This window comes from Drosophila miranda, chromosome 2, assembly GCF_003369915.1.
Source record: "Drosophila miranda strain MSH22 chromosome 2, D.miranda_PacBio2.1, whole genome shotgun sequence".
Taxonomy (NCBI): Eukaryota; Metazoa; Arthropoda; class Insecta; order Diptera; family Drosophilidae; genus Drosophila; species Drosophila miranda.
The window spans coordinates 13,252,838-13,269,258 of NC_046675.1; the positions used below are offsets into that span (position 1 = coordinate 13,252,838).

The 16,421-nt window shown below is 43.5% G+C and overlaps 2 protein-coding genes across 12 annotated transcripts in view; both read right to left on the bottom strand.

Annotated features, from left to right (window-relative positions):
* LOC108154760 (sterile alpha motif domain-containing protein 5-like) overlaps positions 1 to 1,970 on the bottom strand; it is a 171,446-nt gene extending 169,476 nt beyond the window's left edge. For 5 of the 9 annotated variants that reach the window (XM_017285136.2, XM_017285135.2, XM_033389167.1 and 2 more), the window contains exon 1: positions 1,059 to 1,970. The gene's annotated coding sequence lies outside the window, so the exon portion shown is untranslated. The remainder of the gene's footprint in view (positions 1 to 1,058) is intronic. The other 4 variants (XM_017285139.2, XM_017285140.2, XM_017285141.2 and 1 more) reach the window with 2 other exon arrangements.
* A 1,439-nt stretch (positions 1,971 to 3,409) lies between these two features.
* Positions 3,410 to 13,366, bottom strand: LOC108154759 (golgin subfamily A member 6-like protein 22). Of its 3 annotated transcripts, XM_017285134.2 has the most exons (12): positions 13,276 to 13,363; positions 10,301 to 13,200; positions 6,771 to 6,922; positions 6,571 to 6,705; positions 6,247 to 6,504; positions 5,845 to 6,184; positions 5,701 to 5,787; positions 5,484 to 5,634; positions 5,117 to 5,426; positions 4,955 to 5,054; positions 4,134 to 4,277; positions 3,410 to 4,012 (listed from the first exon to the last, which is right to left on the bottom strand). In XM_017285134.2, the coding sequence occupies exons 2-12, from the start codon at positions 12,979 to 12,981 to the stop codon at positions 3,592 to 3,594; spliced, it is 4,779 nt and encodes a 1,592-aa protein (XP_017140623.2). In that variant the 5' UTR covers positions 12,982 to 13,200; positions 13,276 to 13,363; the 3' UTR covers positions 3,410 to 3,591. The 3 variants fall into 3 exon arrangements, with proteins under 3 accessions (XP_017140623.2, XP_033245269.1, XP_033245268.1); XM_033389378.1 differs by lacking the exons at positions 10,301 to 13,200; positions 13,276 to 13,363 and adding an exon at positions 7,131 to 7,168; XM_033389377.1 differs by lacking the exons at positions 3,410 to 4,012; positions 4,134 to 4,277 and adding an exon at positions 4,473 to 4,747 and having other exon boundaries at positions 13,276 to 13,366.
* Positions 13,367 to 16,421: the final 3,055 nt, after the last annotated feature.

The window sequence follows — 16,421 nt, forward strand, 5'->3', positions numbered from 1 at the left end:
GACACACCTCTTAAGGAGGTGTTGCACAGCAAAACGAGCGATGCCAGGGGAGAGGGAGAGCGGGGGGGTGGCTGGATGACATTTGATGTGATTATTGAGTTATGCCCCACGGGGGCAGGTGCCGCACATATTTCTCTTAATTTTTGCCCAACAATAAAGTTATTTCCAGAAATGCTCAGGAATTAAGCAAAAAGATAAGAAACAGAATTAAGCAATGACGAAAAAAAGAGATCAACGGAAGGAGAGGCAAAGGCAGAAGGGAAAATCGAACAACAGCAATGCCAAAATAATTAACATTTGTCAGCAAATCCCCAGGGAGAAGCCTCCGGGGGAAACAAAGAGAGCGCATAAAAGAAGGAAAAATATGCTCGAAGCGGCAGTCGAGTCCGAGACTGAAAATACACTTTTTTTTTAAAGGAATTTATAAATTTTTAACATTTTTTCCCATGGAAAATTAATAATTTTTAAGGCATGGAAAAAGGTCTAAAAAATCGAATTCTTGTTGGAAGAAATTTCTCCTTCAGAAAACTTTTTTTTCTAAGCAAATGTGACATCTTTATAGAGACCTTTCTGTGGATTTTGATCAAGAATATATCAATATAATGCCGATTGAAATATAATTTTTGAGCATCTGCTCGAAAACGTAACAACCTCTGCAAAGGGTATAAAAAACATTAAAAAAGAAAAACAGCAGCAGAGAGAGCGATGGTTATGGCGGCGGGGGTGAGGGCAGCACAGATTGCCCGAACAAGAACACACACACAGAAACACACACGCAGGCAGGCAGAGAGAAACAGACAGAGACGAAGCACTCCAGCTGTGATGCTGTCGCTGTTTCTGCCTGCCTTGCCCTGCACCCTGCACCCTGCTTTGGTACGACCGGCAATCAATAAAACGGATTAGGAATATCCTTTAAATGCGGCGCTTGGTGGAGGCTGCAGCAACTCACACACGTACATACGAATAGTAAGGGAAAAGGAGAACAAGAAACGTGGGCAGAGGTAGAGGTAGAGGAGAGATCTTAAACGTAGAAAAGCAATAAAAGTAGCGGCACTTACATTTTCGATTTTCGCTCCTTGCTAAATTGCGCGGGAGAGAGCGCGGTGGTGGTAGAACACACACAAAATATAACACAGCAGGCAACACACACATACACACGCGGAGCGGTGCGGAGCTGGGGCTATGAAGATTAACCGTTTGCTTGAGCCATGCGACACACACACACACACTCACTCACGTTCTTTTCGCTGTTGTTTAGAGCCCGGAAGGGGGAGAACTTAGAACTCTGGTTCTCGTCTACTTTTTTTGGTTTTATGTTGTCGTTTTTTTTTTGTCACTTGCACTCCACACGAAACAAACGCCCGCTGCTCCGTTGGTTTTGCGTTGGCGTGACCTTAGCGCCAACGACCTCTCTGCCGGCAGATAAATTGAGGGACATGGGACATGCAAACAACAATGCCACAAAATCTCTGCCCCATCCAGATTCCGCTTCTTCAGCTACTCTACGTTTTTTCGTTGTTGTTGCTTTCTACCTTTTCATAATTGCAGCCGGCAGCTCCGTTCGTTTTTGTTATTCTAATTTATGATTGCCCTGCCACCCACGATGCAGCGAGATATTTACAAACTATCAACAAATTATCACAATTTCTTAAACGGTTTCTTGTTTTTGAATAGTTATCATCTCGATTTGTTTCTAATTTTTGAGTTCCTAAGTCCGATTTTACCGGCTTTTGTTGCGGTTTCTTATTTATCCCGATTCCAATCAACCCGCGAAATACCCGTTGCACTCGATTTAAAAATTGGATTCCTCGGCGGTTTTCGGAATTTCGGCGGAACTATAGGTTTCTTTCAGCCGCGCGCTCCGGTAAATGCGAAATATACGTTAGTACGATATCGTTCTTAAATTTTTTGACGACGCGCAGCACAGCAACCGCGCTGCTCGAAAACTGAAACACGAATGAGACATGTTGGGACATGTTGAGACATGCACAGACATGCATCGAGACTTCGGCTCTGGCGTTCGGGTGCTGATGCGATTTCCTCGTTTTCTCTTCCGTCGAATATTACCAGCTATATAGAACATTTAGCCATGCCCACTTAATTTAATACGATTGGTGAATCTATTTCCTACTTGATTTGCATAATTTTAATAATTGCATTTATTGGATTTTGTTTAAAAAAGTGTTTTAGCAAAAAAGGTCGAAGAAAATTGAGAGCAAGGCCGTTTGATTTAAAAAAAATATGCAGGAATACCAATGATAAAACAACTTAACCATCTAAAGCCCCCCCCTATTTAAACAGTTCAAAAATTTGAGGCAGGTGGCGGAATATATTAGCGTTTCTACGTCTTACTAGTAGATCCATCCCATCTTTCCTCTGAACTTAAAAAAAGCAACGATGTCCATCACCTAAACTGCGCTAAAACTATTAGAATTGAATTATTTTCTGTGGCATATTAAAATACCCCCTTGGTCTACAATGGGCTAATCGTTGTCCGACAAGGAGAAACATTCGCAATGTTGTCACGTCAATGTTGCTGGTATTTGAAGACATGCTGAGTGTCAACCGGAATATGGGCACTTGTATACCCTATTTTGTTGATTTAATTTGAAGATACTGATTTCAAAACTGTTTTAAAGAGGTTTAATTCAAAAATTTTGTCAAATTGATATGTTTTATAAATATCTTGATCCCAATTCCTTTTCTTATCTCTCTACTAAGACCTACAACTGCAAAATTGTAATGTGATAGCCAGAAACTGACTAGTTTCTGCATTTATTGGCGCATTAGATGTAAAAATTTCGGTAAACGGTAAAAAGAAGTCTGGTCACTGGTCTACAATGGGTTAATCGTTCCGAACTAAATGTTGCTCGGCAACAAACGCCTGCTGCAACGCATGTTAGTCCAACAATCCGGATTCATGTTCTTGAGGCACCTAAAAATATTTCCTGAAAATCATGTTACAATATTATATGGAGTGAGGTGCCTGAGTCGTTGAAATGTTGCTATGCCGTTTGTGCCTATGGTCCATACCTCTCCATAGCCCAGCACAGCTCGGTTCGAAAAAGAGAGAAGAGGTGCTCATTTCGCGTTCCAATATGAGCTTCGGCTGACCTCGGTCCTGCTGCCGGCTCGCTTCCGGCTCGAAGAGAACGGCCACATGTTGCTAGAAAAAGGTCTGCCGGCAAAGTAAAATAAGGTATGTGCAGCAGCCAAAACCACCCAGCCGAATTCAACGAATGCAAAATAAAGTCCACCCCGACTCCTAGCACACCATGAAGATGGGCCAAAGGGCTGATAAGGATGTAAATACGATGTAGAATCCGTTGAATGTGTAAAAATGATGTAGAAACGAGATGTTTCTGTTAAAAATATTTACATTTATTTCGTTCTGGTTTGTTTTGTTGTGTTTTTTTTGGTGCGGTTTTAAAAACCAATTCAAAAAGTTATTTTCAATTTTTTTGTATTTGTCGCGTGGCTTAGTGCCCAGAAGTTGGTCTCCCGCTGACCCTCTGGGGCAAATCTTCTTTTGAAAAAACAGCCAAAGATATTTTGGTTTTGGAAGTGACAGATCGGATCGGATGGGATCGTTTAGACAGCCGTTATCAGGTGGGCGTCGTCCTCGTTGAGGCGCGGGCCCTTGCCGTTGACCTCGATCGTGTGGTTCGACTCCGTGTCGCTGGGCTCCTGCTCGTGCTCCTCCTCCTCCTCTTCGTCATCCTCCTGGCTGTTGCCGCTTTCCTGCTCGGGGGACTCCCGCTCTTCGTTCTCCTCATAGATGACGTCACAGCTGGTGGGCAGTGTCTTGGGCGGTGGCTTCTTGATGGACTTGCCGCCTGCCTTGCCATTCTGCTGCATCTCCGACATTTGGTTCTGCATGTCCCGCAAACGATCTGTGAGGACATACAGGTCCCGCTCCTGGCTCTCGCAGCGCGTTCGCAGCTCGGAGATTTCGCGCAGATCCTCGGCTCGAGGATCACGGCGCTCATAGCGCATGCGCATCTCTTCGAATCTACAAAACAGAGAGAAACGATAGTACAAAAAGGCAAGGGCATGGAGAGAGATTAGGGGACAAGGGAGCCACAACACGGCTAAGCGGAAAGAGGGAGAGAGAGTGAGAAAGGTGGACTTACAGGTTCGTTAGACAACGGCACTTGCGGTGCAGCTGCTCGATCTCGTTGGCATTGCTGATGTCCCGCTTATCCAGCGCCGCCTTCTCGGCATCATAAGCCGCCTTCAGGTCCTTGAGATTGCGCTGGTGCCGAAGCTCTAAATCGCTGCAGGATACGAAGTGGAGTCGAAGCGTTTTCGGTATGGTTTCGCACGTTTCGGAGCGTTTTAGAGGGTGTGCAGAGGTATATTGGTTCGATTGGTGGGTTGGCAGGACACACACACACACACACACACACACACAAACACACACATAACATATAGCGAGGAGAAAGAGAAAGTAAAAGTAATCGATATTATAGGGTATCTATGTATTCCATACACCATAACGAAACTTAATTTCTATTGTTAGTTTTTTTTGAAGAGAACGGTTTTTCGAAGTTAGTGGCGCTTGAGCAGATGACGATATTTGATATAGAGCACAGCCAGAATATTGAACACTAAGCATGCGAGGGCGATCAGTGGCGACATGGTCAGATATAGCACATAGAGTGTGGGCGTGTACGGACACGCGCCCCTGGCCAGCACCCACAAGGCGGTACGTCTCGCTGTGGCACCATCTATGCCCTGCAGCATGCTGCACGATCCACGAGCAAAGGTGTGCAAATTGTGCGGAAAAAGAGAAACAAAAAACATGAGAGTCGAGATGAAAATGAATGCGAATACGATTACGATTACGAATGCGAGTGTGATGGACAGTAAGAGGCAAAAGGCATTCAATTCAAGCCAAAGGTCAGGCAGGCAGGTTGTAGGGCTGTACGTGTTGCATGCCACACACACTCACTTGAATCGCTCATCGGCAGCGGCTATTTTGGCGCGATGTCGGTCCACAAGATCCTGCAGAGCCTCGTCCCTTTCCGCTTGAAGTTTGGCCTTTTGCGAGTCTGTTATCGAAAGGGTCGATTAATCGATCACTCAATTGTCGTTAAAGGGCCTTTGAACATACCCAACTCCTTGCGATGAGATTCTACCATGTCCTGGGTGGACAGCTGCAGTTCCTTGGCAAACTCGTCCTTGACCTGGCCGAGGCGTTCGCGGAACTTCTCCTCCATTTCGGTTTTCTCCTCCTCGAACTCCTTCTTGAGGCGCTCCTCGAGCTCCACGCGACGATCCTCCTCCCGACACATGGCATTCTGGTACTCGCGATCGGCCCGATCCAAATGCATGCGGGTCTGCAGCAGGGCATTGTCGGAACGTTCGCGCAAAGTGAGGAAATCCTGTTTCTTAAGCTCCAGATTTTCATGCAGCTCATCGATCTAGAAAGACTTCCTTTAGAGAAGAATAAGGGAAGATTTAGCTGGTTTAGGACTTGCCTCGGCTCGCAGTTCGTCCTCATTGGCCGTGTATCGATTGGTCAGGGCTCGCAGCTCCTCAATATGCTCATTCTGCAGCTTATCCAGGGCATCCCTGCGCTCGTCCACATAAACGGACTCCAATTCATTTGTCAGTCTTGTCATCTCTGTGCTAAGGTTACCAAAAGAAGAGACTGTAAGTATCTGGGGATCGTATTTTTTATAAGGTTTTGCTTACTAAAGTTTGTTCTCCCAGAAGGCGGCAGCTTCATTGCGTACCTCATCGATTTTGTAGATCATTTGACGTTCCTTGTCATAGATGGCACTGCAAAAAAGGGGCAAGATCTATTTGGAACCCATCTCCTATATAAGATTTACTCACTTATCACACTGATATTTGATCTTGTGCACAGCCTCGATCTGGGCCTCGAGACTCTCGTTGGCAGTGGCCAGATCGGTCTTGAGACTCTCGATGCGATCCATGAGCGTTTGAATGGTCTGCTCCTGCTCGCCCACGACGCCTCGAAGGGAGTTCACCTGCGCCTGGCACACCCGCAAGTGTTCGGCCTCCTTGCGACGGGACTGCAGCTCCAGTTCCAGTTCCTCGGCCTTGGCTGAGGCCTGTTTCCGTTCGTAATTGGATTTGTCCATCTTGTCCTTGCACTGACGCTGCATTTGCCGCAGCTGCCATTCGCAGTCCGTCATCAGGGATTCCTCGCGCTCTAAAAGCAAATACACATCAGAATAAAAGGATTTTTGGAATGGAATAAAGCCTGAGGAGCACCTCGATTGTGTGTCCTGAGCATCTCGAACTCCTTCTGCCACTTGTCCTCGCATATCTTGCGCTCTGCCTCCGAGTTCTCCAGGGCATTCTTCAGTATGCGTATCTGTTCATCGAGCTCTAACCGAATGCTGTCCACCTGCTGGCGCCACTCCTGAGCCTCGGCCTGGGCACCCGCCAGCTGGGTCTGCAGACTGCTGGCCAGACCCTGGGTCTGTTTGTACTTCTCGGTCAGATCGTTGTACTGAGCCTCGAGTTCGTCTAACAAATGGAAAGATACAACTGACTTTAACAGATATCTCTATAAGTGTAGACTTTTGTACTGACCATATTTGAGCCGATATTCATCTTGATCTTCGCTGTATTTGTGCCTCAAGTGTACCTTTTCATCCTCCAGAAATTTCAGCTTCTTGCGTACATATTCATCATCCGTATGGGCCGCACTCAGCTCGCCCTGGAGTCCTTTAGGATTTTTAAAAATTTCTTGATTATTTTCCACAGATTTTAGCCTAGTTTCGTGGACTTACTTTCCACATTCCATTGCTTGAGGGAGAGCTCCTGCTCCAGTTTCTGTATCTTGAGATGCATTTCCCCCACTTTGGCTTCCAGCTGATGGACATTCCTGTGGGCCTCGTCCAGCTGGCTGCTGAAGCGTGCCTTCTGCTGTTTAATCTCCTTTCTGCAAGAACAGTGGTTCAATCAGGAATGACTAATAGTTTGGGTAGGGAAGCAATAGATCAGCTGTCACTGAGATTTTGTCTGAGTATAATCCCCAGCACACAAAACAAAATGAATCACAAACGTGACGAGCACCACAAAAAAATAATATAAATATATTTTAGATAATCTAAATAATAATAATAATAATATTTCTAATGGAGACACACGTTTTACACCTATCGCTAGACATTTAATTGACGCAATTTCGAATGGAAAAGTCGGTCGTTAAATCCGTAATGAGGTGTAAAAAAATACTGGGGTGTGGGGAATGTCTTCCTCAACCATAATTTGTTGAGATACAATATATACCAGATACACAGACTGTAAGATACAGCTATAGAATTTTATATAATATGTAGTTTGTTGTGGCTTGTGCCTTTGCTTTGTTTTGTTTTGGCTTTCAACGCAGAATGAAATACGTTTTAATTGAATTTATCTTTGTCGATTCCTGTGGCTGCGAAAATGCGCAAAGTTTATTTTTAAATCGCACGATATGTATTTTTTTTTTTCCTTCTTCTGGTACGTACATTCTGCCAACTCTTTCTCTCACTCTCTCTTACTATTCTGTACGGTGCGTTTCGCGACAATAGGGCTGATAAAAACCTATGAAATTCCATGATGGAGGGATGTTCTTTCTTTTTATAGAGGCGCCTGATGTTGAATTGCTGTACAAATATCCCATAAGCGAAAGGTTAAGATGCCAGTCACGAGTGTCATAGAAGTATATCGAGTATTAGAAACTTATCGACAACTATCGATAACAAATGATTCTTTCATTGAGTACAGATCTGAGATCGGAAGAATACAAAAATTATGAAATAAAAATGAATTTCTGTTCAAAATCAATATAAATAAAAAATTGATCAATACCGAAAATTAAATTAAAAAAAAAAATTAATTTTCTTTTAAATTTGTATGTTGAAAAAATATATTTATTTTTATTTAACTTTTTTATATTGTTAAAAAAAAAATGTATTTTAAATTTGTATGACTAAAATCTGGTATGACTCCAATTTTTAATTTTTATAATGCAAATTAAAAAATTATAATACAAGCTATTTGATAATAAATAAATGCAATTTAATATTAAAAAAATGTAAATTAAAAAAAAAATATATATATATTTTTGAATTAAATCATTAAAATTGAAAAATAATTTTGTTTATTATAAAAATGAAGAATAAAAATTAAAAAAAATAATAATTTGTTTTAAAAAAAATGCTAATAATAGCTAATCCTGGTATCCCTTCTAAAAAACTTTTATTTTGACATAGACCAAGTTCACATGTTTTCGGTTTTGATTTTCTTTAACAATTTTTTTTATTTTTTATTTTTTTTTTATTTGGGCTTTGATAAAAAGTGAGTAATTATTTTTTTAATTGAAAAGTGAGCCAGCTATAATTTCCTGCCTAATGAAGTGTGTAGTCTGTTCTTATTGTACCGTCACGCACTGTATGCCAAAGTAGAAGAATATTCGAAATGTACGAAATGTCTAGTATAGACAATGGGCAGTGAATTTATCAAAATTTTGTGACACGCGGTCTTGGCTTGTCTCTAGAGAAAGACATGAAGACAGAGAGGGAGAGCGAGAGAGTGAGAGAGAGGGGTATGGACAGAGTAAGACAGATGCATCGCGTGCACTTAGATTGAAAGTTATTTAAATTATTTTTGGCAAAAGCATCGCCGCATCTGCCTCTGGTTCTGGCTCAGCCTCTGAGAACTTTCCTCGGCAAATAGTTGGGTTTTTGGATACTTTTGTTGTTTATTCCCAAGTTTCTCATCAAATTGGATTGGATAAACAACCCCGGTGGGTAAGAGGAGGAGAAAAAGTATTACCCATAAGTTAGCGGGAGGAAATTACGCATACGCCGCATGTGCGCCTTGCGCCTTTATAAACAATCTTTCAATGCTAACAGACATGTACTTTGGCCAGCCACTACTCACGGAAACGCTGAATCAATTATCCAACAGAATCAAGAACAACCTAAATAAAATTCCACAAGTGCAGGTCCCCAACCCCTGCTCTAAATTATGTACATCGTACATCGTACACTTTTATGATTTTTCTTTTTGCAACAAGACGAAAATAAGCGGGGGAAAATTAGAAAACTAGAGCAGGCAGATCGTGTTCTATGCACATGAGAAAATATGAAAGAAAAACGAAGATTTCGATGCTCTTTCTGTGCAGCCAAAGATACATTTATATATTCATGATGGATCATCTATACCCTCCTTCGAAAAGGGTAAACAAGCGTGGGAAATGGCCAACATGTTGCCAAAAACAACGCAAATGACGAAGTGAATTTATTTTTGACCAAAAAAAAATCAAAATTTTAAAATATTGAAACTGAACAATTTATACATGAATATAAATTGTAGGAATAATTTGCGCCACTTGCCGAACGGCTGTCACAATCTGTCATATTTCGTATGCCCCGAGAAGGCCAAACAATGGCCACAAAACGATTGTTTTCCCATTGCGTATACGTAGCGTAGAACAAGTGGGTTTTCCTCAGAAATTTTTGTTGTATTGTATCCATCAAGCACTTCAAGGCGTTTCATCTATCACTTAACTCGTTTTCTGTATAGGGATTTTGATGGGCAAATGCCAACAGAATTATGCCGAAAAATTTGCCCGAATTTTGTATATGTTTTGTTCTATTTAAAAAAAATATATATAGGGTATGGCGCTCTGGCTGGAAAATCAAGAAAATCTAAATAAGAAAAACAATGAACGAGAGAGGGAGAGAGAGACAATCAAAAGAGAAATTCAAGGGAATGAAAATCCCAGAGAGAAAATATTAATGTGCAGAATGCTCCATAAAGATCGTACGTTTCATTCACAGATGCCAAAATATCTACGGAATATATGCATAATTAAATCAGAAATAAATTGTATAGAATTGCAAACGTATGCCGGAAAATGTAGGCAATTCAGTGGAAAATTCTCACACAGGAAAGTGCAACCAAGGCTGGCATAAAGATTCCTATCTAATGGAGCTATCTTTAACCAAAATTCCACACTGTATTTTATGTTCCGGGCATTAAGCTAATTGCTTTTGTAATCCCCTTTTAACCCGAAAATTCGTATTATTTGCTGCACTATATCTATAGTTTTGGGAGGGCAAAATCACACTTGAAAGTGATCGTGCTCCATGACATGAAGATCAAGATAAATTGGCTACAACATGCAGATGTTTTTGGGGAAATTGTTGGCATCGGTTCGATTTAAATACGTCGCAATGGCTGCCGCACAGCTGCGGCACGAAGTATACGTCCCACACGATGCACTTTCGATGATCGAAGCCCCCTCGTTTAAGATCAAATGAGTCCTTACCTGAGCTCGTGTGTCTCATAGGAGTGCTCCTTTAGGGCCGGCTTGTTCAGGACACTGCCATCCTCGGTGATCTCCAGGCTCTCGCCCAGACAGCTGTCGTCGCGGCTGCGCTGCTTGGGGCTGTTGCTGCGACTGCGTCCTTCCACGTGGATGGGTATAAAGTGCACATTGCCCAGACTGTTGGCCCCCGCCCCGTTGGCAATATTGATATTGATCTGTGCTTCTGTGCTGCTGCTGCCATTTGTGGTCGAGGCTGTGGCTGTTGTGGTGCTGGCGGTCGTTGACTCAACCACCACATCCGGCAGGCTAATGCTCTCGATGCATACCAGCCGCTCGCTGAGATCGCGCTCGTCATCGAGTTCGTCGCACTGCAGCAGCGTCTCCTCGCAGTCCGTGGAGTAGCCGTCGCGGGCGAAGGGCGAGCGATTGTCGCGACGCTGCAGCAGCGGCTGGGTCGCCGATGTGGCCGATGAACTGCGGGGCGGCGGCTGTGGCGGTTGCACCTTCTGCTGTTGCTGTTGCTGTTGCTGTTGCTCCTCGTCGTGCACCCCAATGCCGGAATCCGCATAGCTGCTGCTCAGATTGGAGTCACTTTTCAGGGCGCTCCGTTCGCTGCTGGCCGACTGCCTGGAGTTGCCGCTGGGCGTGGCCTGGCTGTGGTGGTGATACTCCAGATCCACCGCCTCATCCACTTCATCCTCGTCCTCGTCCTCGTCCGCCTCCTCATCCTCCTCTTCTTCTGCTTCCTCTTGGACATTCTCCAGCTTGACGTGACTGAGGCGTGTCCAGGGCCTGCCATTGGCATTCTGATAGATGGTGGAGGGTATATCCGTGGCAAAGACCTCATCCTCGAGCGTCTCGATGTTTGCTTCGTTGAGTTCTTCGATGTTTAGGCCGCTATCGAAATCATGGTAGACTTCCGGCTCCGGTTTCGGCTCCTTCAGCTGCTCCTCCTGCTCTTCGTTGCTGCTGAAGCTCTCAAAGCTGCAGTCCTCCACGGTTATTTGTGGCACATCCTGGGAGGACTTGTGTTGGCGCGGCGGTGCCTGGGGCGCTGGCTGAGACACGATCGACTCACGGAACTCACGCGGCGTGCTGGCTCGCGAGCTGTGCGCCGATGCCGTTCCCGATGCCGTTTCGTTGGGCTTGGCACTGGTTTGGCCCATGATTATGTCACTTGTTTGTTGTTGCTGTTGCTGTTGCTGTTGCTGCTGCTGCTGCAATGTTGCATTGCCTGGCTGATGGCGTTGTTCTGCTGCTTCCGCGTGCCGGGCCACCGTTCGCCGCCACTCGACGACGTTTGCCGCTTGAATGAAGTCTCTGTTGGCGCTGCCATCTCGCGGCTCGGCACTGCTTGATCGCGCCAACGGTCGTCCACTGCTCTCTCCACTCTCTGGCCTTTGGCGCTCTCGTTTCTCTGGGGGATGCTGTGGATGTGCTGCTGCTCCAGCTGAATTACTGCGACGCTCTCGCTTCAGCTCGCTCTCTGGCTGATGCTGATGCTGCTCCGCTCTCTGGCCGTTCTTCTCTGGTCTATTATTAGACATAGTCATTTGATAACTATTTGTGGATGCTGCGGCGGCAGTGGCAGTGGCGGGGTCGGAGTTCGTTTCAAGGTGTGCGAGGCGGCGTGCGGCCAGTGCTGCCTGACCGATTACGTGGTTACTGTTATCGTTATAGTTACTCTTGTGGCTCTCTGCTGCAGTGTTGCTGCACTTGCCACTGCTGTTGTGTTGCACTTGCTGTTGTTTTTGCTGCTTCTGCTGCTGCTGGCGCTGATGATTACGTCCTCGCGCCATGAAAATTTCACTGAGAAAATCGCGACTCCTTTGCAGAGTTTTTCGTTTCTTGGTCACACTGTCTGCTGCTGCTGTTGCTGTCGTCTCACAGTCAAGGTCCTTGTTTGTACCGTTTTTATTACTGCCACTTAGGGCCGACAGTGGCAGGGCAACAATGCTTCCCAGGGATAGACGCGACGATGATTGTCGTTCGTTCGTTGCGGCACGCTCTCGACGGGCGACTACTGTGTCGTTTGGCCGGCCATCGATCAGTGGCCCAATTTGCGGGGGGCTATGGCGATTGCCAATTAGCTTATTGGCCACCTTTTCAATGTAGTGGCTGCCGCTCTCGTTACCGTTACCGTTAGCATTCGCATTCGCGTTCGCGCTGGCTGCTGTCTCGTTTGGACTGTCCGCAGAGGCGGCCACAGCATTTGGATCATCGTCAAGAGCAGCAGCAGCAAGAACGGCAGTCCCCCCTGCCACCGCCTTCTGTCCTGCTATGTTATTTATATACCGTTTGTCAGAGCGGAGCGGAGAGAGTGGTGCTGCCGCTTCGGAGTGGCGGCCATTAGCAGCTGTTTTTGCTAATTTTACACAAGGCGGCGGCGGCAGCGCCGACGACGACGACAGCGACGGCGGCCGTCGTTTCGGCTCTTCGTCGCTGTCATCGGCAAAGTCCTCCAGCTCCTCGATCACCGCCCGTCTGTGGGCCGGGAGTTGTGCTCTTCCATTGCGCTCTTCTTCTTTTCTGTTGCTCTCGCTCTCTCTTTGCCTAAGAGAGCTGCTTAGACTGCTGGGGCTGCTCTCTTTATTACTTCTGTCCTCCTCGTCGCTCGTGTCGTGGTTCTTGCTCTTGTTCGGCGTCTTTCTCTGACGCGAGCGTCGCAGCAAATTAAACATGATCGTTGTTTTTGTTTTTATTTTAATTTATAGTCTCTTTCCTTTTCGTTCCTTTGCTTAATCTTTTATTTTCTTCTATTAATTATTTTAATTTTCCTCTAATTAGATTTTGTTTTTTTTCTTGGCGTTCGTTTTACTTTTCTTTGGGTTTTTCGTTCACAAACAAATCGTTATTTCGCGTCAAATAAGTATTGTTATTGTTGATTAAATGCCTTCAACCTGTTGGGAGAAAAATTACATGCATTAGCTTTACCGTTCACTCAATAAAGACTCTCTTCAATTGACTGTAATTACTGTTAGTCAGTGCACGCGGACATTTTCGGCGGATTGGGGCAGCTTCGACTTTGCTGGCGGCTGAACGGCAACTGGCGGCGCGGGCTCAGTCGCTGCTCCGCTCCGCTCCATGCATGATGATGATGACAATGCTGGACAAATATGAGCAACAGCATGCAAGTGTGTAAGTGTGTAAGTGTGCGGTGTAAGTGCAAGTGTGTGAGAGTACACTTGACAAAAACACACATGGCATAATTCATTACTATGCCCTGGATGAGGGTATGATCGGTTCGAGGAGAAGCATGTAACGCCAAGCAGAAAACAAAACCGATTGGATAAGGTATTTAGACAGTCTTGAAAATTGAGCTATGTATTAAATATTTTATCGGTTAAGTCCTAGAATCAATCGTAGCGAATGGTCTCTGTTCGTCTCGTCCATAAAGAATGAGTCCTGTTGCTTATGGGACATTTTCCCCGACGAATCAATGGTAATCCCAAGTGGAAAAGATTAATCCAATTAATTTAGAGATACCCCAAGATTCTATTCACAAATTTCCCTCTCATATGTTCGAAATTATCTTTCCTAAAGATCAGATCTCTATTGTCCCATATTGCTTTCATAGAAAACATCAATCGCCTAGGGTATCTAAATCTTCGACCCTCCAAATCTCTTCTTTAATTAATGTTTTAATTATCAAAAACACACACACTCATGCCTAGAAATTGACAATGCTTATGGGTAAGCCGGATAATTGCTTATGAATATTAATTGATGGGAAGAGAAAGCCGCTGTTGCTGCTAGTCTTATAAACATGTTCCATGCGTCATTATGTGTCACTCAACAACAATGACGTATTGCTCGAAAAAATTCTGTTGGGGGTCTTATTGACAGCTGGAATATACTCCAACCGAAAGTAAATATTATTCGCCGATCTGATTGTTAAATGTTGTCTCAGAGATATTCAATTTATACGTTATTTGCTAAGACTTCCATCTGGGATTGTATCTTTATAAACATTAAAACCTTTTAGACCGAAAATTCGGAAGAAAATGTGACACAATTTGGTTAGAATATTCCTTTTAGTAAACTCCTAAAAGTATGCCAAATAAAATCCAGAAAATATCGCACTAGAGACATATTTCCATTCCATTCTGCCATTCACTATTTTTTTACAGTGTACCTTTGAAGTCAGTGCGCCTTTGAGTCAGCGCCACTCCTCAGTCATTAGACTTTTCCATTCAAAGCAAAGTTCAAATTGCAGGGAACGTGCCAAAAATAAACTAATCACGGTCCCTCGAGCACAACATCATAATCCGAGTGCAGTTCGGGCCTCCCAACCATTCTCCTACCCTTCCCTCCCAAGCACTCTCTCCATGGTTCTATTTCAAGTTCAGGATGTGTTCCTCCATCTCTTTCCCGTACGGTCTATGGTTCTATGGTTCTGCACACATAAACGAGCCAATTATAGGCAGCAATAAAATAAATAAGAAAACAAGAATCGCAGATTCTCCAAATGAATATGGCTATAAATATATCTAAAAACGTTGCTCTCGTAGGGCCCTCTGATCATTGACGTCACCTTAAATGAGGCGAAGGCAGACGCCCGATCATTGTAAGAGGTATATCGTATAGGAGAAGATGGATGGATTGAGCAGATTAAGTAGATTGAATAAATAGAAGATAGGTGGATGTTCCCTAGAGAGATAGAGTTTTTAAGGTGATGGATTTATCGAAATGCAGAGACATAAATATAAATATATTATTTAGATCAAGATCGTGTGGATTGTATTTGTTAAAATACAACCATAAGGATGCCTCTAAGGAAAGACGGAATGATTTTAAAATATTTATAGCCAGTTAGATACAAGGAGTTAGCTTTTTAAAGACAGACATTAAACCAGAACTTCAGGGTATATGAAAAGAAAAATAGATTGATCTCCACGATCCACGATCTCTCTCAATTTTCTTTTTTACTTGTCATGAGAGATGGAATTTGACGAACCAAAGAACTTCAAGGTAAATGAAAAGAAAAATAGATTGATGGAATGATTGAGCTTCTCATTTGGTATCGGTATTCGAAATAGGAACGAATTGATACGGGAAAGGGAGTATTTTTGTACGACTGGTATGGCAGGCCGCGATTTCTCTCAAATTTCTTCGGACTTGTCATGAGATATGTAAAAAACCTAGAGAGATATTGGAACCACGAACCTCTAGTTCTGTGCTTTAATGTTAACTCTTGCACTTTGTTAATCTTCTTTCCACCTAACGACCTATTTGATTCGAATATTATAGTATTTTACCAGTTGCATTGACTATTGGCTCTTCCTTCTGGCTATACCAAGGATCCGATCTACTCTTCTCGATCTACTTATCAAGAATATACGTATATACTTCATTGGATCGGAGATGCTTCCTTCTGGGTGTTACACATCTCTACACAGTTCTAATATACGAGTATCTCTATACTCTTTGAGTATCGTGTATAAATATAGATGAATGCAAAGACTCCAACAGATACACAGTATATATACAGACAGATTAGGTACATTTGTTTGATATACAAACAGATCGACAGATAAATGAATGTGTATCTAATTCAACTGCATTAAACAGATCCCCCAAAAGCCAAGAATCCACTGAAGTCTCTAAATAGATAGACAGAAATGGATGATCCAGGGAACAGCTCGAGATTTTGGAGATTAACGAAAATTTAGCGGCGCATTTTGCACACATTTTGCCTTCCATTGAATTGAATTTATTTTCAAAACAGATAAAAAAATCAACAAAAGGGAGGAGTAGATCGGCTGGGATCGGATGGGGTTCGGGTCTGGCCAAGTGCATGACGTTTACGTTTTTGGCACGAAATTTGAAAACGGAAATGATGCAGTGGCATAAAATAGAAAATGGAATCGACATTTCCCTAACAAAGATCAAGATCAATTTGGTATCATTTAGAGCTGCTAATAATTAGTAGAGAAAATCTTTTTGATATGGAAAAACCACTGACCCACTTCCCAAGTGGTTCAAGTTTACAGCTGATTTCAGCCTTCAACCAGATGGCATCAGACATTATATCATTTTGTTATTTACATTTCATATCAAGCCAATTATTGCACAAGTCCAGAAATCCTCCAAGTCTATATGTTTTTCAGCGGTGAAACAA